This window comes from Acomys russatus, chromosome 19, assembly GCF_903995435.1.
Source record: "Acomys russatus chromosome 19, mAcoRus1.1, whole genome shotgun sequence".
In the NCBI taxonomy this organism is placed as follows: domain Eukaryota; kingdom Metazoa; phylum Chordata; class Mammalia; order Rodentia; family Muridae; genus Acomys; species Acomys russatus.
This window is the reverse complement of record NC_067155.1, coordinates 14,429,316-14,451,804: the sequence shown is the minus strand read 5'-3', so window position 1 is coordinate 14,451,804 and position 22,489 is coordinate 14,429,316. Positions and strand designations below refer to the sequence as shown.

At 49.2% G+C, this 22,489-nt stretch overlaps 2 protein-coding genes across 2 annotated transcripts in view; both read left to right on the top strand.

The window, feature by feature from the left end:
• LOC127203739 (zinc finger protein 235-like) overlaps nt 1-21,295 on the top strand; it is a 211,637-nt gene extending 190,342 nt beyond the window's left edge. The window contains exons 2-4 of the mRNA XM_051162590.1: nt 14,493-14,553; nt 15,974-16,100; nt 19,403-21,295. Coding sequence (XP_051018547.1) covers nt 14,539-14,553; nt 15,974-16,100; nt 19,403-21,279 — 2,019 coding nt within the window. The 5' untranslated portion in view covers nt 14,493-14,538 and the 3' untranslated portion in view covers nt 21,280-21,295. The remainder of the gene's footprint in view (nt 1-14,492; nt 14,554-15,973; nt 16,101-19,402) is intronic.
• LOC127203745 (zinc finger protein 235-like) lies at nt 2,565-7,334 on the top strand. Its single transcript, XM_051162595.1, is given in 5 exon segments — nt 2,565-2,609; nt 3,329-3,455; nt 5,366-5,449; nt 5,452-6,154; nt 6,323-7,334. Coding segments are annotated over 5 exon segments (1,941 nt in total). The 5' UTR covers nt 2,565-2,594.
• Nucleotides 21,296-22,489: the final 1,194 nt, after the last annotated feature.

Sequence of the window (22,489 nt, the reverse complement as noted above, 5' to 3'; positions counted from 1 at the left end):
TTAAGAGCTCTTTTTTGTTTGTTTGTTTGTTTGTTTGTTGTTTTTTGTTTTTCGAGACAAGATTTCTCTCTGTGTTAGCCTTGGCTGTCCTGGACTCACTCTGTAGACCAGGCTGGCCTCGAACTCACAGCGATCCGCCTGTCTCTGCCTCCGGAGTGCTGGGATTACAGGCACGCGCCACCACACCGGGCTGGTTAAGAGCTCTTGCAGAGGACCCAGGTTGGGTTCCCAGTTTCCACTCTGAGTGGATCACAACCTGCTTGTAAATCCAGTTCCAGGATTTTACGCCCTCTTCTGGCTTCTGAAGGTACTGCATGAAAAGTAAATCTAATACAAAAAAATTCTTGATTTCTACTGGCATTGGACAGGTTGTAATTTAAAGTCTGAATTTTAGTAACAGAATAAGCTCCCTGTAGCTGTGGATAGGAGGTTGGTATCTTTTGATGGGAATAGCAGAGCTAAACATTACAGTATGCATAGAAATTAAACACTAATGACGTGGACTCAACAGTATGAAAGAGAATAATATGGAACAATATGGGAAAAAAACAAAGGAACTGGAAGACAGCATGATAGATATTACTCAATCCAAATCACAAATAAAGTATAAACTGAAAAATTACTACCAAATCACAGATGGTGGAGCACACCTTTAATCTCACCACGCCGGAGGCAGAGGGAAGAGGATCTCTGTGAGTTCGAGGCCAGCCTGATCTACAGAGCGATTTCCAGCACAGCCGGGGCTACACGGAGAACCTGCATCTTAGAAAAACAAAACAAAAGAACAGCAAACTATCCATCGTTGTCTTTCTGTGGCATTTCAGAAATGAACAAACTGGGCTGGAGAGATGGCTCAGAGGTTAAGAGCACTGGCTGCTCTTCCAGAGGTCCTGAGTTTAATTCCCAGCAACCACATGGTGTCTCACAACTATCTATAATGTGATCTGATGCCATCTTATAGCATGCAAGTCTACATGCAGATAAAGCACTCATATACATTAAATACATATATATAAATAAATAAGTAAATCTTTAAAAAAAAGAAAGAAAGAAAGAAAGAAAGAAATGAACAAACCAAAAGCATCCCAGGGGAGGGAACTCCCAAAAAGTGATTTTCCTCTGACCGCTTTCTAATTAGAACAGCTCAGAATGTATGAACACTTTAGCTTTCTGGAGAAGGTAGTCCAGAAAAAGTGCCTGCGCCAGGTGTTCCGTTGAGGCACTCTGGGAATTGTAGTTCATGTGCCACTGGCGGTGAGGTCACTTCCGCTCCCGCGGAGCGCCGCTACCTGAAGAAGGTTCCAGTCAAGTGAGAACCTGGAGCGTCCCACAGCTCTTCGTGTGCGCTCGTGCTCCCGGTGTCTCCCCTCGGGGGCCGAGTCTGCGGCCCGGGGAGAAGCGGGGCGGCGGGGGCGGCGGCCGGGTCCTCTCTGCTAGGCTCTGCCTGAGGCGGCGCTGCCCGGGATTCCTGGACCATCTCAGCTGCTTGTGGAGCCCCCGGGAGAGTCTGGCTTCCCAGGGAGCCTGGAGAGGAGCTGTGGAGACGGAGGCCGGTGCCCTGACGCCTTAAGTGGTGTGCAGCGCTGGTTTTTAAATGTGATTTTTTTTTCATTTGTTTATTTACTTAGGGGGGGCGTGCCACAGCTTGTGTAAGGAGGAGGTGAGAGATGGCTCAGAGGTTAAGAGCACTGACTGCTCCTCCAGGGGTCCTGAGTTCACTTCCCAGCAACCACATGGTGGCTCATAACCATCTATAATGTGATTTGATGCCCTCTTCTGGACTGTAAGTGTACATGCAGGCAGAGCACTGTATACATAATAATAAATCTTTAAAAAAAAAAAAAAAAATTAGGAGGTGAGAAGACAGCTTGTGGGAATCGGGTCTCTCCTTCCATCCCGTGGTGTCCAGAGACTCGAACTCAGGCGGTCAGGCTGGGCAGCAGTCACCTTTACCCTCTGAGCCATCTCGCAGGGCCAAACTCCCCTTTCCTTAGAGAGAGAGTTTAGGTTTTTATTGGTCATTATCTTCATGGAGGTGGGAAAAGAGATTTTGTGGAGGAGGCTTCTGCAGATGAGCAAGATTTACTAGGATTTAAACCTTTTTGAGGGAGAGACGGGGGGGGGGGGCGATTTTGCTGTTATGTATGGAAACAATTATATGTAAGATAGCTGTCACAATTAACAGACCCTTTTGAGGGTGGTGGTCAGTCATGACGCAGTGCATAAAAGAGTTCTGTGCTTCTTAAATATGTGTTTTTCTATGAAGCCCATCACCACAGGCAGCTTTGTGAAGGGGAGGGCGCCCCGTACCACTGAAGCTTCTAGAAATACAGAACGTGGGCTTTCCTGACCCTCTGCTGTGAGTGAGTGAGGCAAGGACAGCTTGGTAACCTGCAGGCTGACACTCCCGGTTAACAGGAAGTGGGTAGAAAAGCCAGGTCTGGGCGCACAGACTTGGAATGCCAGCCCTTGGGGCTGATGGGAAGGCTGAGGCAGCCATGTGGACTGACTGTCCTAGCCATGCTCTCATGACGCCCTTCCTCCCCCACCTTGCTTCCCAGAGCCCTGCCTGTGTCAAAGAGAAGAAGAGAGCAATGACCAAGTCACAGGTAAGTCGGTGGCTTCCCCCACTCCCCCCAGTGCTAGGGACTGAAAACAGGACCCCTGCATGCTGGGCAAGCACTGTGCAGCTGCGTGTCTGTTCCAGAAGCTTTCCGAAGGCCTGTGTCTTAGGGTTTCCTTTCTTCCTCTCCACCCCATGACCCCCGAAGACAGAAGTTCTCTGTGTAGCCTTAGCTGTACTGGAACTCACTGTGTTGTCCAGACAGGCCACGAACTCAGATCCTCCTGCCTCTGCCTTCTGAGTGCTAGAATTAAAGCCCTGCGCTGCCACGGCCTACCTTAGGGTTTTTATTGATGCAACAAAACATCATGACCAAAAGTGCTTGGGGAAGAAAAAGCTTATTTATTTTATTTAGTTAGTTTTCTTTTTTGAGACAGAGTTTCTCTGTGTAGCCCTGGCTGTCCTGGACTCACTTTGGAGACCAGGCTGGCCTTGAACTCACAGCGACCCACCTGCCTCTGCCTCCCTGGGTGCTGGGATTAAAGATGTGTGCCACCACCACCACCTGGCCTAGAAGAAAGAGTTTATTTGGTCTCCACTTCCACGTTGCCGTTCCTCACTGACAGGAACTCAGAGCATTTTGGTCATGGTGTTTTGCTCCAGCAGTAAAAACCCTAATTAAGACAATAGGTGCTATGTAAACATTTGCTCAGGTCTTGGTGACATTGGGTATGAAACTGAGGTGGCCTGTGTTTGCTGTCACAGGAGGCAGTGACGTTCATGGACGTGGCCATGGTCTTCAGTGAGGAGGAGCTGGGGCTGCTGGATGCTGCCCAGAGGAAGCTGTACCATGACGTGATGCTGGAGACCTTCAGGAACCTTCTGTCAGTGGGTGAGGATGGCGTCCTGTGCCCCTTGGCAATGTCAGAAGTTCACATGCGGTGTCTTGGTTACACTCCACTGCTTTCTTTTTAGGTTTATTTATTGTGTATTTTATGTGTATTTGAGTGTTTTGTTTGCATGTATGTCTGTGCACCACATTCATCTGTGGTTCCCACAGAGGGGAGAAGAGAGCATCAGATCCCCTGGAACTGGAGTAACAGATGGTTGTGAGCCAGCATGCGGGTGCTGCAAACCAGACCTGGGTCCTGTGGAGGAGCAGCCAGTGCTCTGAATCACTGATTCTTCTCTCCAGCCTCCACTTTATTTTTTTATTTTTATTTTTATTTTTTAAATGTATTTATTATGTATATAGTATTCTGCCTGCATGTGTGCCTGCACTCTGGAAGAAGGCACCAGATCACATTGTAGATGGTTATGAGCCACCACGTGGTTGCTGGGAGTTGAACTCAGGACCTCTGGAAGAACAGCCAGTGCTCTTAACCTCTGAGCCATCTCTCCAGCCCATCCACTTTATTTTTTAAGACTTCATTTTACACATACATGCTGTGCTTTAAATAAAAATGATAAACATTTCCGTGTGTGTGTGTGTGTGTGTGTGTGTGTGTGTGTGTGTGTGTGTCTTCCATGGCCATGGCAGCTCTTATAAAGGAGAGCATTTAACTGGGGTTTGTTCACTGTGTCTGACGTTTAGCCCATTATCATCATGGTGGGAACATGGCAGCATGCAGCAGACTTGGTCACAGAGAGTTCTACATCCTGAGACACTGGGCCTGGCTTGAATATTTGGAACTCCAAAGACCACCCACAGGGACACACTTCCTTCAACAAGGCCACACCGCCTGATTTCTGTCAAATCTCACCACTCTCTATGGACCAAGCACTCAGACACATGAGTCTCGGGGCTGGGGTGGGGGGCAGGGCTATACCTATTCAAACCACCACATTCCACTCCCTGCTCCCCACAGGCTATAGCCAGATCAGAATGCAAAATAATTTCAATCCCACCACAAAAGTCCCAGTAGTGTATCCCAGTCTCAACCCTGTCTCCAGAGTTCAGTCTCTTCTCAGACTCGTGCAATCTCTTAACTGTAACCTTCTGTAAAATTAAAATTAAAAAGCAGATGACACAACACAATGTACAGTGGCACAGACTCTACCATTCTGAAAGGGAGGAAGGGGAACACAGTGAGCAAACGCTGAACCAAAACACGAGCAAAATCCAGACGAGTGAACTCCAAACTCTGCCTGTCCATGTCTCATGTCAAAGTGTTTTCAGGTCTCTAACTCCTCTCAGCTTTGTTGACTGCAGCACACGTCTCTCTCCTGGGCTGGTTCCACTCCCTGTTAGCAGCTTTCCTTGGCAGGCATCCTATAGCTCAGGCATCTCAAATCTCTTAGGGTCTCCGAGGCAATCCAGGCTTCACCTTTGCAGCCTCACCCAGTGGCCTCTCTGGGCCTTAGTGCAGACACACCCCTGCCACAAGCGTCCTCAGAGGCTCTCCTTAGCTGCAGGGAGTTGACATAACTCCTTCCTTCTATTTTTGACCAGACAGGTTAAGCACAGCCACCAGACCCCCCAACACACCGCTTCTGCTTTTGTGTGGTACCCTCCCCGCAACAACCTAAGGGTGCTTCTGCACAGCTGCACACAGGCCCAGCGAGGCAGGTACTCAGCAGAGGCTGAAGGTGACCTTGGCCTTCACTCCTGTGCTCACCCAACTTTCCCATCATGGTGAAATGTAGCTTCTTCCTCTTGAGAGCCTGCTCCCCTTGTGGTAGATCTTTGCTGCTCACAGCTCTCATAGGTTCATCTTTGATGCTGGCCTCTAGTTCACGTTTCCACAGAGAACTGAGGACTCGGACCGTCCTCATATCACCTTCGGTTCTCTATTCCTTCAGGAGGCCAGAGCGCAAAGAAGATGGGGACTCTTCATGCAGCAGGATTGAGGTGCCTTTCACTGGGGCGGCCTCCATGCTGGCAAATGACGTCATCAAGCTGGCCAGAACTCCAGAAGCTGAAATAAACACTCAAGGAAAGGGTCCTCACTTCCTAGAGCAATGCCACGCCTCCTGCCACACGGGAGCAGAAGAGACTCCCCAGGCCTCTGAGGGTGATGGCTGTGTTGAGAGTCTCACAAGAGACCCATCCAGCATTACTGAAAGTCGGGAATTTCTCTCTGGGAGAGCTCAGAGTTCTCGGAGTAAAACACATCTTGGCAAGAGACAGAATCATCAGAAACAGTGTCCGCAGCCTCCAGTGACAAACAAGCCAGGGCTGTTACCCCCTGGTGTTGATATTCAGAGTTTCACTTCCCACCGTGATAACAATACCCTGCATAAGAGAGACAAAGCCCACAGCAATGGTGACTGTGGTGAAGTCATCTATCCTGTGTCACCCCTCACTCAGCATCATGTTTACACAGAACGGAAGGCCTCCCAGTGCAGCCAGGGCCGGCAAGCCTTCATTGAGAGCCCCAGTCTGGAACTCCATCAGCAAGTCTTTTTAAAAGAGAAGTCATCTGTACCTAGTACACACGAGGACAGCGGCCATAGCTCCCGTGTCCCCATTCAACAAAGTGCTCCTCCAGGAAAAAAGCGCTACTGGTGTCCTGAGTGTGGCAAGGGTTTCAGTCAGAGCTCAAATCTGCAGACTCACCGGAGAGTGCACACGGGGGAGAAGCCCTACAGGTGCGACAGCTGCGGGAAAGGCTTCAGCTGCAGCTCCAACCTCAAAACCCACCACCGAGTGCACACCGGAGAGAAGCCTTACAAGTGCGGGGTGTGTGGGAAGGGCTTCAGGACTTGGGCGAACTTCCAGATCCACGGGAGAACTCACACAGGAGAGAAGCCATACAGCTGCGGGGACTGTGGCAAAGGTTTCCGTTCCAGCACGAGCCTTGGCACCCACCAGAGAGTCCACACTGGGGAGAAGCCGTACAGGTGCGACAAATGTGACAAGGGTTTCAGCTTGAGTTCCAAACTTGACCTCCATCAGCGGGTCCACACAGGAGAGAAGCCATATAAATGTGAAGTGTGTGGGAAGGGTTTAAGTTCAGTCTCAAGCTTCCAAAGACACCAGGGGACCCACACAGGAGAGAAGCCATTCTGCTGCGGCGTGTGTGAGAAGCGCTTCAGTTTGAGCTCAAATTTTCAAGCCCACCAGAGAGTCCACTCTGGGGAGAAACCGTACAGATGTGACACGTGTGGGAAGCGTTTCACCTGGAGCGTGAGCCTTCACAGTCACCAGAGCGTCCACACGGGGGGGGGGGAGAAACCCTATAAATGCGAGGAGTGTGGGAAAGGCTTCTGTCATGCCAAAACCCTGAAGAGCCATCAGCGCGTCCATACCGGCGAGAAACCGTTCAGATGCAGCGTGTGCCAGATACAGTTCAGTCAGGCCTCGCACCTCCAGGCCCACCAGAGGGTGCACACGGGGGAGAAGCCGTTCAAGTGTGAGGCGTGTGGGAAAGCCTTTGTCCGCAGAGCCACTCTCCGAGTCCACCTGACAGTTCACACTGGGGAAAAGCCGTTCAAATGCAGTGCTTGCCAGAAGCGGTTCAGTAAGGCCACAGACCTCAAATGCTACCAGAGGGTGCACACGGGGGAGAAGCCGTTCAAGTGTGAGGAGTGTGGGAAGGGATTCAGGTGGAGCCCGGCTCTTCGTGCTCACCGGAGGGTCCACACGGGAGAGAAACCCTACACGTGTCAGCAGTGCGGGAAGGGCTTCTGTCACGCCTCGTACTTCCACGTGCACCAGAGGGTCCACACCGGGGAGAGACCCTACATCTGCGGTATCTGCTGTAAGGGCTTCAGTCAGAGATCACATCTCGTCAACCACCAGAGGGTCCACACCGCAGGGAACCTCTAGGTTTGTTCTGCTGTCGGGTGGGCTCCGTGCTGCTGATTGATAAAAGCTCCCCCAAAACTCAGAGGCTTTGGGAGACTTGTTGGAGGAAGCGTGTCACTGTAGGAGGTGGGCTTTGAGGTCTCCTGTGCTCAGGCTTTGCCTAGTGTGGACGAGAGCCTCCTGGCTGCCTGCAGATGACAGTGCCCTCTGCTGCCTGGGCGTCAGGTTGCAGAACGCTCAGCTCCTTAACCTAACATCAGGTCGGCCTGTGGGCATCATGCCTCCCGACATAATGAAAATGGACTGTACCTCCGAAACTTCAAGCCAGCCCCAGTTAAGTGTTTCATTTATGCCATGGTCGTGGTGTGTCTGTACAGCAATCAGTCCCAATGTAAGACAGCTATACAATCCACACTAACTTATAAAGGAAGACAGGTGCCCTTCACCTGCTCATACGAAGAGCAGAGCCCTGCTTAGCTGATCTGTGCGCAGCGCACACTGCATGCCTGTGTTAATGCAAAGACGGACACTGAATATGAAAGTTCACGTTTACAGAAGAAGAGGCCTGGGCACCTGTGAAGTTGACGTGGCCCTGACAGGATCCGTCCTGGAGGACTCTGAGACACAGGGACATGCTTACTCCAGCAGCCTACTTGATCCAACCTCAGACTGCCTTAATAACTGTTTGATCAAAACTTAAGTCCGGGACAGCTTCAAAGAAAGCTGCTGACCCCAGATGACCCCAGCTGGCCCACCCTCTCAGACTGTTCCATAAAGACTATTCCAAAACACTTAATTTATGCCTGCACTGTTTCACAGCACAGCAAATGTTACAGATAGATTTTGCTTTTGTTTTGATTTTTCAAGACAGGGTTTCTCTGTGTGGCCTTGGATGTCCTGGACTCACTTTGTAGACCAGGCTGGCCTCGAACTCACAAAGATCCGCCTCCCTCTGCCTCCTGAGTGCTGGGATTAAAGGCATGCGCCACCATTGAATCTAGTCTTAAACTATAGAGCTATTACTAGCCAGAAATCTTACATTGGTATAGATCATTTATTGCTTAATATTTATTTATTTATTTTATGCATAATAGTGCTCTGTTTTCATGTATGCCAGTAGACCAAATCAGATTTCATTACAGATGCTTGTCAGCCACCACGTGGTTGCTGGGAATTGAACTCAGAACCTCTGGAAGGGCAGCCAGTGCTCTTAACCACTGAGCCATCTCTCCAGCCTTAGATCTTCATTTATTGATACAATACTGTCAATTCAGTTCTTAAGGTAATGAACCTATGCAGTTTGTTTAAAAATATAATGTGAAGTTCTAGTCCTTGAAAGCTGCTACTACAGACTGCTTAGGATAATTAAGAAATGCAAGTTAATAGTCTGACTCATGGCCGTGTTAGAAACTCACCTAGTTAATTACAGAAAGATGTTTTCAAAGTCGAACAGATAGTAAATAGCTAGAAACAATGTTTGCCTGTTCGGATATACTATAGATAGATAGTTGGTCTTTAAGAACCTATGAGAAGCCGGGCGTGGTGGCGCACGCCTTTAATCCCAGCACTCGGGAGGCAGAGGCAGGCGGATTGCTGTGAGTTCAAGGCCAGCCTGGTCTACAAAGTGAGTCCAGGATGGCCAAGACTACACAGAGAAACCCTGTCTCGAAAAAACCAAAAAAAAAAAAAACCAAAAAAAAAAAGAACCTATGAGATCCACAGAATATGGCATTTTATTAATAAAAGGCTGTTCTGGCAGTGAGACATGTCAGCTCCTGGTAGCACCCCCACCCATCTTCAAAGAAAATGATGATCATCAAAGAGCCTTCATTTGGAGTTTGCTTCAAAACTGGCAAGCTAGCTGCAGGACAAGAAACAGCCCTGGCTTCAACTGCAGACAAAATGCTGGATAGACTACACACAGAGAAGTCAACTACTAAGCTTTGAGAGGTCAAACTAGGCAAGTCCTTCATAATTCCTGTTTAAAAAAGAAATAATTAATAAATAAATAAATCTGGGCCTGGAGAGATGGCTCAGCAGTTAAGAGCACTGACTGCACTTCCAGAGGTCCTGAGTTCAATTCCCAGCAACCACATGGTGGCTCACAGCCATCTATAATGTGATATGACGCCCTCTTCTGGGCTGCAGGGGTACACGCAGGCAGAGCATTGTATACATAATAAATATTTTTTAAAAAATAAGAAATGAATTAAAAAATAATTCTGTCATACACTGGGCCTGAAGGGTGAAGATGGATTCTCTAGCGTTAGAGAGAAAATTTAGGTAGGTGTCCAGGCAGCCAGCCGTCTCTGTCATTTCTATAGTTTTGGAAGCTGTTTGCACTGCCTACATACTCAGGTAATATTTATTCCTTCTCAAGTCTCTGATGGGGTTGAAGACTAGAGAGTTAGAGTCTCACAGCTAAGCTTTAAGTGGTGTATGAGTTAAGAAGATGTTTTTAAATGATATTTTTAGTTCTACGTAGATATTTTCAGGGTGATAAATGCAAGCTATGATAGAAAGTGATTTAAGTACAGCACTCTGAACTCACCACGGTTAGATAGATGGTAGAGTAGTGGTTACACAGTTCCCAAATACAAAGGACTGGACACTAATGTAATTCTTTTTTTTTTTTTTTTTTTTTTGGGGGGGGGGGGTTGAGGCAGGGTTTCTCTGTGTAGCCTTAGCTGTCCTGGACTCACTTTGTAGACCAGGCTGGCCTCAAACCCACAGTGATCCACCTGCCTCTGCCTCCCAAGTGCTGGGATTAAAGGCATGCACCACCACACCCCGCTGTTTTGTTTTGTTTTGTTTTGTTAAAGATTTATTATTACGTATACAGTGCTCTGCTTGCGTGTACACCTCCACGCCAGAAGAGGGCGCCATATCACATTACAGATGGTTTTGAGCCACCATGTGGTTGCTGGAAATTGAACTCAGGACCTTTGGAAGGGCAGGCGGCGCTCCTAACCACTGAGCCATCTCTCCAGCCCCCCTCTCAATGTCTTTTAAGCAGAAAAGGGCACCAAGATCACCCATAGCTTAACCGACCCATGGGTCGGTTGTGGCCATGAAACTGGGTCTCTTATCAACTCTATCTCTGGTGGGACCCTTTGAGTCAGTCACTAGGTAATGTTATCTCTGGTGGGGGCTGCTCTTTGCAGCTGGCCAGATTATCTCTTGTGGGCCTATTTCTTTTCTTTTTTTTTTTTTTTTTTTTCGAGACAGGGTCTTAGCTGTCCTGGACTCACTTTGCAGACCAGGCTGGTCTTGAACTCACAGTGATCCGCCAGCCTCTGCCTCCCGAGTGTTGGGATCACAGCACACCACACCCAGCTCAACTGTAAGCCTATTTCTTAACCTTTGTCCCAGTTACCCTGAAATCCAATTTTAGTTCTTCTGGTATCTCAGCACAAGGGGAACGTGGTATCTCAAGAGCATTGCACCTTGGAATTTGTAATTCCAGTCTCTTCAGGGGGAAGAGCCAGGTTCCCAGGAACTAAACCCTTAACTCCTTGGAGGCCCAGAAAACAGACCCAGACCTGCCTTGCCAATTTGGCACCAGAGTAAGGACACAGGACTGGGTTTCTTTCGTCCTTTCATGAGGGCCTCTGAGGAAGCCCTGGATCGATCCGGCCTTCAACAATATGTCTGTGCACTGTGTGCATGAGGTGCCCATGGAGGGCAGAAGAGGGTGGTGGATCTTCTGGGACTGGAATTTTTTTTGGTTTTTGTTTTTGTTTTTTTTTTAAACAGTTTTGAGCCATCAAGTAGATGCTGGGAACTTAGTCCTGGTGAACTATCTTTCTAGCCTTGAGAGAGCTTTGTATACAAAACACAATTACTTTGTTTACTAGCTTTAATATTTGTTATGATTTATTATCCTCCCCTCTGTCTCTGTCTCTATCTGTCTGTCTGTCTGTCTTTGTGTGTGTGTGTGTACATACAGTTGCTTCAGAAAGATCCAGAGGGCACTAGATCACCTGCAACTAAAGTTATATGTGGCTGTGAGCTGTCCCAGTGTGGGTGCTGAGAACCAACCTTGGGTGCTCTGTAATCTGAGGAATACCCTCTTAACCGCTGAGACATCTATCCCACGTACAGTGGTTAACCATTTTTTTAAGTTTATATTTGTTCTGAGTGTATTAACCCCTAAGGCAACACAAAGTAACCTATGGTAATGGAGGGTTCTCATGAGTTATGGTTCTCACACAGCAGAGATCATTAATGATTCAAAGCAAAAAACAAACAAACAAACCACGAACAGGCTTTGCTGAATCAGCAAAGTCATCTGTAGCCTCCCTGACAGCCTCATCCCAGCCTGGAATGTGTTTGGCATTTGTTTGGTTGGTTGGTTGGTTTTTTGAGACAAGGTTTCTCTGTGTAGCCTTGGCTGTCCTGGAACTGTCTTTGTAGACCAGGCTGGCCTCGAACTCACAGCGACCCGCCTGCCTCTGCCTCCGGCTGTGTTTGACATTTGTACTTACATAGTCAGATCTCAAAGTGTCCAGTGCAGTAACTGTGATAAATACAATACTGTCTGCCAGAGAAAAGAACAAGCCATTTCTGGCTACAATGTTTTCTCCAAAAAGAACCCTTTCAGGGGACTGCAGAGTCTGTGGTAAGTGACGCCATTGGATGAGTGAATGCAGGTCCAAGAAGGGCATACAAGGTAATCGTCTGCAGACCAGGCTGGCCTTGAACTCACAAAGATCCACCTGCCTCTGCCTTCCAAGTGCTGGGATTAAAGGCGCGCGCCACCAGGCCCAGGACAAAAACAGAATCCTTACTTAGGACTGATGGTCTGGGGGCTTAGCTCAGCAGTAGAGCATGTGTTTAACGTTTGAAAGGCCCTGGGTTCAAGGCCAGCATCATCTTGAAAGAAAATTCTTGGGACTGGAGAGGAGGCTCATTGGTTAAGAGCTCTTGCAGAGGACCCAGGCTGGGTTCCTAGTGACCATACAGAGTGGATCACAACCACCTGTAAGTCCAGTTCCGGGTTTTATGCCCTTTTCTGGCCTCTGAAGGCTGCAGGAAAAGTAAATCTAAAAAGAAAAAAATATTCTTCCTTGATTTCTACTGGCTTTAGGCAGGTTCTAATTTAAAATCTAAGTTTTAGGAACAGAATAAATCTCTGTTAGCTGTGGATGAAAGGCCAGTACCTTTAGATGGAAATAACAGAGCTAAACATTACAATTATATATATGTATACATATGGTTTAAACACTAAGTGGGCTCAACTATGTTTGCGATGGAAGAGAAAAACAAACGAACTGGCAGCCAGCATGATAAAAAAAAATTACTCAATTCATTCAAACCACAATGTTTAAACTGAAAAATATTTACCGAACCACAGCTGGTGGCGCACGCATTTAATCCCAGCACTCGGGAGGCAGAGGCAGGCGGATCTCTGTGAGTTCAAGGCCAGCCTGGTCTGCAGAATAAGTTCCAGGACAGCCAGGGCTACACAGACAAACTGTTTCGGAAAAAAAAAACAAAAACCAAAACCAACACCAAAGTATGCATAGTTGGCTTTCATGGCACTTCAAACGAACAAATGGAAAAGCAACCCGGGAGAGCGAGCTCCCAAAAGGCGAATTTTACTGACTTTCATGCTGGTTAAAACTGCTCAGACTTAGCGACACCTTAGCTTTCTGGGGAATGTAGTCCCGGAAAAGTATCAGAGCTAGGCGCTTCCGCTGAGGCATTCTGGGAATTGTAGTTCCGGCGCCAGCGGTGGCTGATGTCACTTCCGCTCCCGCGAATTGCGACTGTGAGGAATGGTTCATGGTGAGGTGAGAGGAACTGAAGCATTCCGTGGCCTTTCGTGCGCGCTCGTGCTCCCGGTGTCTCCCCTCGGGGACCGAGTCTGCGGCCCGGGGAGAAGCGGGGCGGCGGGGGCGGCGGCCGGGTCCTCTCTGCTGGGCTCTGCCTGAGGCGGCGCTGCCCGGGATTCCTGGACCATCTCAGCTGCTTGTGGAGCCCCCGGGAGAGTCTGGCTTCCCACGGAGCCTGGAGAGGAGCTGTGGGGACGGAGGCCGGTGCCCTGACGCCTTAAGTGGTGTGCAGCGCTGGTTTTGGTGGGGGGTGGGGCTTATTTTAGTTTTTCGAGACAGAGTTTCTCAGTGTATCCTCGGCTTGGTTGTCTTGGACTCACTCTGTAGACCAGGCTGGCCTCAAACTCACAGGCATCCACCTGCCTCTGCCTCCCGAGTGCTGGGATTAAAGGCGTGCGCCACCACGCCGGACCAAACTCTAGGTTTTTTCTTTTTTTTCATTTGTTTATTTACTTAGAGAGGTGGGCGTGCCACAGCTTGTGTAAGGAGGAGGTGAGAAGACGATTTCGGGTCTCTCCTTCCCTCCCGTGGTGTCCAGAGACTCGAACTCAGGCGGTCAGGCTGGGCGGCAGTCACCTTTACCCTCTGAGCCATCTCTCAGGGACAAACTCCCCTTTTTTAGAGAGGATTTAGGTTTTTATTGCTCATTATCTTCATGCAGGTTGGAAAAGAGACTGTGGAGGAGGATTCTGCAGGTGAGCAGTGTTTACTAGGAAACATTTTAGAGGGAGAGACACAGGGAAGGGGGGCTTTCACTCCTAAGTAAACAATTATGTAAGACAGCTGTCACGTGGGGCTGGGCGTGGTGGCACACGCCTTTGATCTCAGCACTCTGGAGGCAGAGACAGGCGGATCGCTGTGAGTTGGAGGCCAGCCTGGTCTACAAACCGAGTCCAGGACAGCCAAGGCTACACAGAGAAACCCTGTCTCGAAAAACAAACAAACAAAAAAGGAAGCCGTTACATTGAACAGACTATTTCTAAAAGTGGGGTCAGTCGTGACAGTGTTCCTCACAGAGTTCTGGGGTTCTTAAAGATTTGTTTCTCTGGGAAGCCGCCCACAACAGGCAGCTTTGTAAAGGTAATGATGGTGCCTTGAACTCTTAGAAATGGAAATAGGTGTAGAACGTGGGCTTTCCTAACCCACTGCTGTGATTGAGCTGAGGCAAGGACAGCTTGGTAACCTGCAGGCTGACACTCCCGGTTAACAGGAAGTGGGTAGAAAAACCAGGTCTGGGCACACAGACTTGGAATGCCAGCGTTTGGGGCTGATGGGAAGGCTGAGGCAGCCATGTGGACTGACTGTCCTAGCCATGCTCTCATGAAGCCCTTCCTCCCCCCAGCTTGCTTCCCAGAGCCCTGCCTTGTGTCAAAGAGAAGAAGAGAGCAATGACCAAGTCACAGGTAAGTCGGTGGCTTCCCCCACTCCCCCCAGTGCTAGGGACTGAAAACAGGACCCTGCATGCTGGGCAAGCACTGTGCAGCTGAGCCACACTGAACTGCGTGACAGTGTGAGGGGAACATGTGCTCCAAGTATATTGCACATGTGAAAGTGTAAAAGGATAAATAGATTTGGAAATAGAGAAAGTGGGAACGGAGAGACCGATGGATCGTTCGTTGAAAACACTGGGTTATTTTGGTCCCTAGTGCCCACACCTGATAGCTGCAAATGCCTTTAAGTGTAAATCCGGAGGTTCTGGGGCCCTCTTCCGGCCTCCCAGGGCACCTGCACACACATGTACACACTGACACGTGGCATACATTAAAAAAAAAAAAACCTTAAGTTTACTTACATGTTAAAAGTGACATCATGGACCAGGAGTGATGGCGCATGCCTTCAATCCGAGCTCCTGGGAGGCAGAGGCAGGTGGATCGCTGGGAGTTCGAGGCCAGCTTGGTCTACAAAGTGAGTCCAGGACAGCCAAGGCTACAGGGAGAAACAATGTCTCAAAAAAACAAAAAACAAACAAACAAAAAGTAGCATCATTTTCCTCCACAGTTTGACTTACTTTATTTTTGAAATAAGTGTGAGTTCTCCATGCTCCAGTGGGCTTGTTTCTCCTCCTCCTCCTTCTTCTTCTTTGTTGTAAGATTTTATATTACTGTTGTGTGAGGGGGTTGGTTATGGCATGACAAGGCATGCATGTAGATGTCAGAGGTCAGCTTTTGGGAGTCGGTCTTTCTTCTACCTTGTTGAAGCAGAGTCTCCTGTTTCCAGGACTCTGTGGAGACAGGCAGATCCCGGGTGTTCACTGACAGCCATCCTAGCCTACTGGGCAAGTTCCAGGCCACTGAGAGACCCTGACTCAAAAACAATAAAATGTGGCCAACTCCTGAGGAAAGACACCAGAGGATATCCTCCAGCCTCTGCGTGCATGTGCGCTTGTTGGGGGATGATCTGATATATTTTGATGTTAATTACTACTTCTATGTGTGACTGACCTTTTGTTTAATAAAAAGCCATCTCACCTGGGCAGGGCAAAGGAGATAGGTGGGATAAAGAGAGAGAAATTCTGGAAAAAAGGATTGCCACCTCTGCCTGCGGAGTGCTAAGATTAAAGCCTGCCTGTGTTTGGGTTTCTTTGACGCAACAAACACCATGGCCAAAAAGCAAGCTGGGGAGGGAAGAGTTGATTTGGTTTACACCTCTGCGTTGCTGTGCTTCACTGAAGGAAATCAGGACAGGAACTTGGAGCCCTTTGGTCATGGTGTTTCATCCTAGCAGTTGTCTTCGTTCCTAAGACAATAGGTGCTGTGTAAACAGTTGCTCAGGTCGTAGTGACATTGGGTGTGAAACTGAGGTGGCCTGTGTTTGCTGTCACAGGAGGCGGTGACGTTCATGGACGTGGCCGTGGTCTTCAGTGAGGAGGAGCTGGGGCTGCTGGATGCTGCCCAGAGGAAGCTGTACCATGACGTGATGACAGACACCTTCAACAACCTTCTGTCCGTGGGTGAGGATGGCACTTGCGCCCCTTGGCAATGTCAGACATTCACATGTGTCCTGATTACACGCCACTGCTTTCCCTTTTGGTTTACTTACTTTGTGTTTTACACATACATGTGTGTTCTAGATGGTTCTCAAAGTCCTGGGTCTTAGGTAGGGTTATTTGTGAACCATTATTTATGAGTGTGTGTGCACGTGTGTGTGTGTGTGTGTGTATGTGTGTGTGTGTGCATATATGTGTCTTAATCTTGACCATGGCAACTTTTATGAAGGAAATCATTTGATTGGTGCTTGTTGACTATTTCTGAGGTTTAGTCCATTATCATCATGGTAGGAACACGGCAGCATGCAGCAGACATGGTCACAGAGAGGTCTTTTTTTTTTTTTTTTAATATTTTTTTAAAGATGTATTTATTTATTACATATACAGTGTTCTGCCTGCGTGTACACCTGCACGCCAGAGGATCTCATTATAGATGGCTGTGAGCCACCATGTGGTTGCTGGGAATTGAACTCAGGACCTTTGGAAGAGCAGCCCATGCTCTTAACCTCTGAGCCGGTCTAATCCTCATCTGCAGGCAGCAGGAAGAGAGAGACACTGGGCCTGGCTTGAGTATTTGAAACTCCAAAGGCCACCCATAGGGACACACTTCCTCCAACAAGGCCACACCTCCTGATCCCTGTCAAGCCTCACCACTCCCTATGACACATGAGTCTGGGGGTGGGGGGCAGGGCTATACCTATTCAAACCACCATATTCCCTGCTCCCCACAGGCTATAGCCAGATCAGAATGCAAAATAATTTCAATCCCACCACAAAAAGTCCCAGTAGTGTATCCCAGTCTCAACCCTGTCTCCAGAGTTCAGTCTGTCCTCAGACTCGCACAGTCTCTTAACTGTAACCTTCTGTAAAATGAAAATTAAAAGGCAGATGACACAACACAACGTGCAGTGGCACAGACTCTACCATTCTGAAAGGGAGGAAGGGGAACACAGTGAGCAAACGCTGAACCAAAACACGAGCAAAATCCAGGAGCAAAAACTCCAATCTCCACGCACCACTCTGGCGGCAGAGCGGGTCTCAGGTCTGCAGCTCCCTTCAGTCTGTGGCATATGACACTTCCTGTTTGCACCTCTTCGTGCCAGGTATCCCACGCCTCTGACGTGGGCGTGGACACGCCTTGTGGTCTCCGAGAGAATCTAGGCTTCACCGTCACACAGTGGCCTCCCTGGTCCTCCGTGCAGGGACACCCCTGCCACACGCCTCACCTCAGAGGCTCTCCTTAGCTGCAGGGAGTTTGCACAGCCGATTTCTTGTGTCCCTTGACCCAGACAGGTAAGAGCAGCTTCTGCGCCTGTGTGGGGTGCTTCCTCCCCCGACGGCTGCCGCGTCTCATCGCTCTGCTTACACATCAGACCGTTGGCCTCCGTTTTCACTCAGTAAAATCAAGTTGTTTCCAGTTATTTGTTTTGTGGTGAAGTCTTGCAGTGTAGGCCGGGATTGCCCAGCAGTTTGTGATCCTCCTGCCTCAGCTTCCCAATCCCTAGGGTGATGGGCTTCATCCACTGTGTCTGACAGGTACCCCATGTCTGTCTGTCTTTCTGTCTCTCTCTTTTTTTTTTTTTGGTTTTTTGAGACAGAGTTTCTCTGTGTAGCCTTGACCGTTCTGGACGCAGAACGTTGTAGACCAGGCTGGCCTCACAAAGATCCACCTGCCTCTGCCTCCAGAGTGCTGGCATTAAAGGCGTGCGCCACCACGCCCGGCATTGTCTCTCTATCTCTTGTCTCTCCCCCCTCCCTCTCTCTTTCTTTCCCTCTGCATTTGTCTGCTCAGGAGTCCTCGCAGGCCGTGCTCTGAGGGGCAGCTTTACATGTGTCTCCAACTCGCTCTGCACATTCTGCACTTGCCTCTGCTTGTGTCTGAGCACCACCAGATCTGCTACCACATATTTAGTTTTGACTGTGGTGACATACACCAATATCCCAAGTGTTTGCACACTGTGAGTAAGGGCTCCATACAGCCTGTGGTGACATACACCAATATCCCAAGTGTTTGCACACTGTGAGCAAGGGCTCCATACAGCCTGTGGCGCTTGTACAGCTGCAGAGACGTCTATCCACAGAGTGCATTTCCTGTTTCTCAAAAGAACATCCTTCTTCCCAGAAGCCCCGTTCCTCTACCTCTTTCTCCCACTGACATTAACCTTTCTCAGTGTGTCATGGAAGCTACCGAGCCACAACCCAAGATCATTGGATCGTCTACTTAATTTCTTACTGTTTTTAGCTTCAGAAGTTGTTCGCTTCCCCTTCAGTGCTTCCGGTCCTAATAGTTCACTCTTGGGGGATTTTCTCATTTCCTTGGGGGACCTGTCGGATAGTGTTGCCAGCTTTGTTATTCCTTCAGGACATCTGCTGCGTTAAGTTGGCAGCTGAGGCCTCCCTTGGCGTTTTGAGCCCCTTCCCTCGGTTTTTCAGTGAGCCGGGCAGTCTTAGTCTGCAGAGCAGGAATTTTAAGGAAGCCCACTGGCTTCTGCCCTTGCAGTCTGCCTCTTCCCCAGAGAAGCCCTTCCTTACCCAGCAGGCGGGGTTTTTGTTTTGTTTTGTTTTGTTTTGTTTTTTCAGCAGGCGGGTTTTAAGCCTTGCCTTCTAGACTGTTTACTTCTCTTCCTGTAGTTTCCAAGCGAACTTGTGTGCTGCAGTTATTCCAGCCTGTGCCTACACGCGTGTGCTCTTAAACACAGTGCCAGCCTCAAGCTGGGCGTTGGCTTCTGGGCCTTGGCTGTTTCCTGGAACCCCCGTACGCCTTGCCTTGTCCCGCCAGGCTCCAGTGCTCCTCGCACTTTCCCATGTACACTCTGTCACCTTGGCTCGGAATCGGGTGAACCACATCAGCCTTTGTGTCACCTGCCAGGCAGGTTAGAACCAGGCGGGTCTGGTTTTCTCTGCTCCTTTCAGTCTCAAGGAGTCAGCTCCATGTGTACCTCAGCTCACACCATCCCTCAAGGAAACACGCCCAGACGCCGAGAGCTGTTCCCTTCCCGTTCTCTGTGCGGTTACGCAGGGGCCTCGGGGCAGGCACTGAGCAGGGGCCAAAGGCGACCGTGGGTCTTCACTCGTGCTCTCAGTGCAGATTTCCCACCATGCTCTTCTTGTGTACGCTCTCTGTGTAGATCTTTGTTCCTCACTGCTCTCAGACATTCATCTGTGATGCTCTTCTCTACTTAATATTTCCAGAAAGAAAAATGAGCATTCAGGCCCTCAGTGTCCCCTATCCTTCCTCATGTCACCTCTGTTCTCTCTTCCTTCAGGAAGCCAGAGTCCAGACAAGATGGAGACTCTTCACAAAACAGGATTTAGGTCAGTTTCGCTGCGGCGGCCTCCATGCTGGCAAATGACAAGACATGCCGTCATCAGACTGGCCAGAACTCGAGAAGCTGAAATAAACACTCAAGGAAAGGGTCCTCACTTCCTGGAGCAGTGCCATCCCTCCTCCCACACGGGAGCAGAAGAGACTCCCCAGGCCTCTGAGGGTGATGGCTGTCCTGAGAGTCGCACAAGAGACCCTTCCAGCAATACTGAAAGTCGGGAATTTCTCTCTGGGAGAGCTCAGAGTTCTCGGAGTAAAACGCATCTTGGCAAGAGACAGAACCATCAGAAACAGTGTCCGCAGCCTCCAGTGACAAGCAAGCCACATTTGTTGGCTCCGGGTGTTGACGTTCTGACTTGCATGTCCCAAAATAATAATAATGTGCTACATAAAAGAGACAAAGCCCAAAGCAGAGGTGACTGTGGTAAAGTCATCTTTTCCACCTCACCCCTCACCGGACATCGTGTGGGCACAGAAAGGAAGGCCTCCCAGTGCAGCCAGGGCCAGGAAACTGTAACCGACAGCCGCGGTCTGGAACGCCATCAGCGGGTCAGCTTAGGAAAGGAGTCCCCTGTACCTAGCACACACAGGGACACTAGGCGTAGCTCCAGTGTCCCCACTCATCCAGGAAAAAAGCGCTACTGGTGTCAGGACTGTGGCAAGGGTTTCTCTTACAGATCAACCTTCCAGGCTCACCGGAGAGTGCACACGGGGGAGAAGTCCTTCTGGTGTGACAGCTGCGGGAAAGGCTTCAGCCGCAGCTCCAACCTCAAAATCCACCGCCGAGTGCACACCGGAGAGAAGCCTTACGAGTGTGAGGTGTGTGGGAAGGGCTTCAGAGCATGCCAATACCTCCAGGTCCACCGGAGAACCCACACGGGGGAGAAGCCGTACAAGTGCGGAGGCTGCGGCAAAGGCTTCAGCTGTTACTCGGGGCTTTACAACCACCAGAGAGTCCACACTGCGGAGAAACCACACAAGTGTGACCAGTGTGGAAGGCGCTTCAGCACAAATTTCAACCTCACCCACCACCAGTGGGTGCACACAGGAGAGAGGCCACATAAATGCGGAGAGTGTGGGAAGGGTTTCACCGCAGTCACAAGTCTGCGAAAGCACCAGAGGGTCCACACAGCAAAGAAGCCATTTTGCTGCAGTGTCTGTGGGAAATGCTTCAGTTGGAGCTTAAGTTTTCAAAAGCACCAGAGCATGCACGCTGGGGAAAAGTCGTACAGGTGCGACGTGTGTGGGAAAGGCTTCACCTGGAGCGTGAATCTTCACAATCACCAGAGAGTCCACGCTGGACAGAAACCCTTCACATGCAAGGAGTGCGGGAAAGGCTTCGCGGACGACAAAACTCTGCAGACTCATCAGAAAGGCCACGCGGGAGAGAAGCCGTTCAAATGCACAGCATGCCCAAAGCAGTTCATTCAGGCCGCACAACTCCTGTCCCACCAGAGGGTGCACACGGGGGAGAAGCCCTACAAGTGTGACACGTGTGGGAAAGCCTTTGGATGGAGGTACAGTCTCCAAGTCCATCTGATAGTTCACACTGGGGAGAAGCCCTACAAGTGTGAGGAGTGTGGGAAGGAGTTCAGGTGGAGCTCGACACTTACTACTCACAAGAGAATCCACACGGGAGAGAGACCCTACACGTGTCAGCGGTGTGGGAAGGGCTTCCGTCAGGCCTCGTCCTACCATGCACACCAGAGCACCCACACCGGGGAGAAGCCCTTCGTCTGCAGCATCTGCTACAAGGGCTTTGTACAAAAATCGTGTCTTGTCAACCACCAGAGGCTCCACACGGCAGGGAATTGCTAGGTGTGTTCCGAAGTCAAGTAGGCTCCCTTCTGTTGATTGTTGAAAGTTCCCCCAAAACCCAGAGGCTTCAGGAGACTTCACAGGAGATTGGACTTTGGCTATTGTGCCCTTAACTCATTCTACTGGATGCGTGCAAAGGGAAGATAGTATTTTAGAGTGGATACTCTTTGTTTGTTTGTATTTAATTTTAATTTATGCGCATTGGTGTGAGGGTGTCAGATCTTGGAGTTACAGACAGTTGTGAGATGCCATGTAGGTGCTGGGAATTGAGCCCAGGTCCTTTGGAAGAGCAGGTAGTGCTCTTTTTGTTTGTTGGGGATTTTTGTTGTTGTTGTTTTCAAGACAGGGTTTCTCTGTGTAGCCTTGGCTGTCCTGGACTCACTTGTAGACCAGGCTGGCCTCGAACTCACAGCGATCCGCCTGCCTCTGCCTCCCGAGTGCTGGGATTAAAGGCGTGTGCCACCACGCCCGGCTTTAAAAAAAAGGTTTTTCTGCTGACAAGCCAAAGAAATAAGAAAATGTTCTACTTGTTCCTTACATAACCAAACCCTGTTATTTGCAGTGAGGACCCAGAAAGTAATCAAAGAAATCAAATTTGGCAAATGGATAGATTTTCTTTCTTTTTTTTTTTTTTTTTTGAGACAAGGTTTCTCTGTGTAGCCTTGGCTCTCCTGGACTCACTTGTAGACCAGGCTGGCCTCGAACTCACAGAGATCCTCCTGCCTCTGCCTCCTGAGTGCTGGGATTAGAGGCGTGCGCCACCACGCCAGGCTCTTAGATTTCATTTCATAGTTTGAAAAATTCAAACCTGTGCACCATACCATGGACACATTCGGGATTTCAATGGGCAACTGCTTTAAGTTGTAAAAAACTGATTCTATAATTAGACATTTCTTGGGAGTTATGGCAATTATGGGACTAATTTTTAAAAATGTTAATAAAAGTATTGAGTAAAAATAATAGTTGTTGAGAAACATTGGATTGTGAGGGGAAACTGCTGAACTAAATCAGCCCGTGTATATTAATGTCTCATATCAGAATGGAAGACAGGACGTGTATGCGTTGCACCAGGGGAGAGGTGGTGATTCTGTCTCAACAGCAGAAAACAAACACTGGATGCCATCCAAATTCATAAAAATGGAATTTGACCAGGGGAGACCCCCTGCTGATCCTGGCTGCAGACATGAAAGAAGTCAACAGGTCACACACA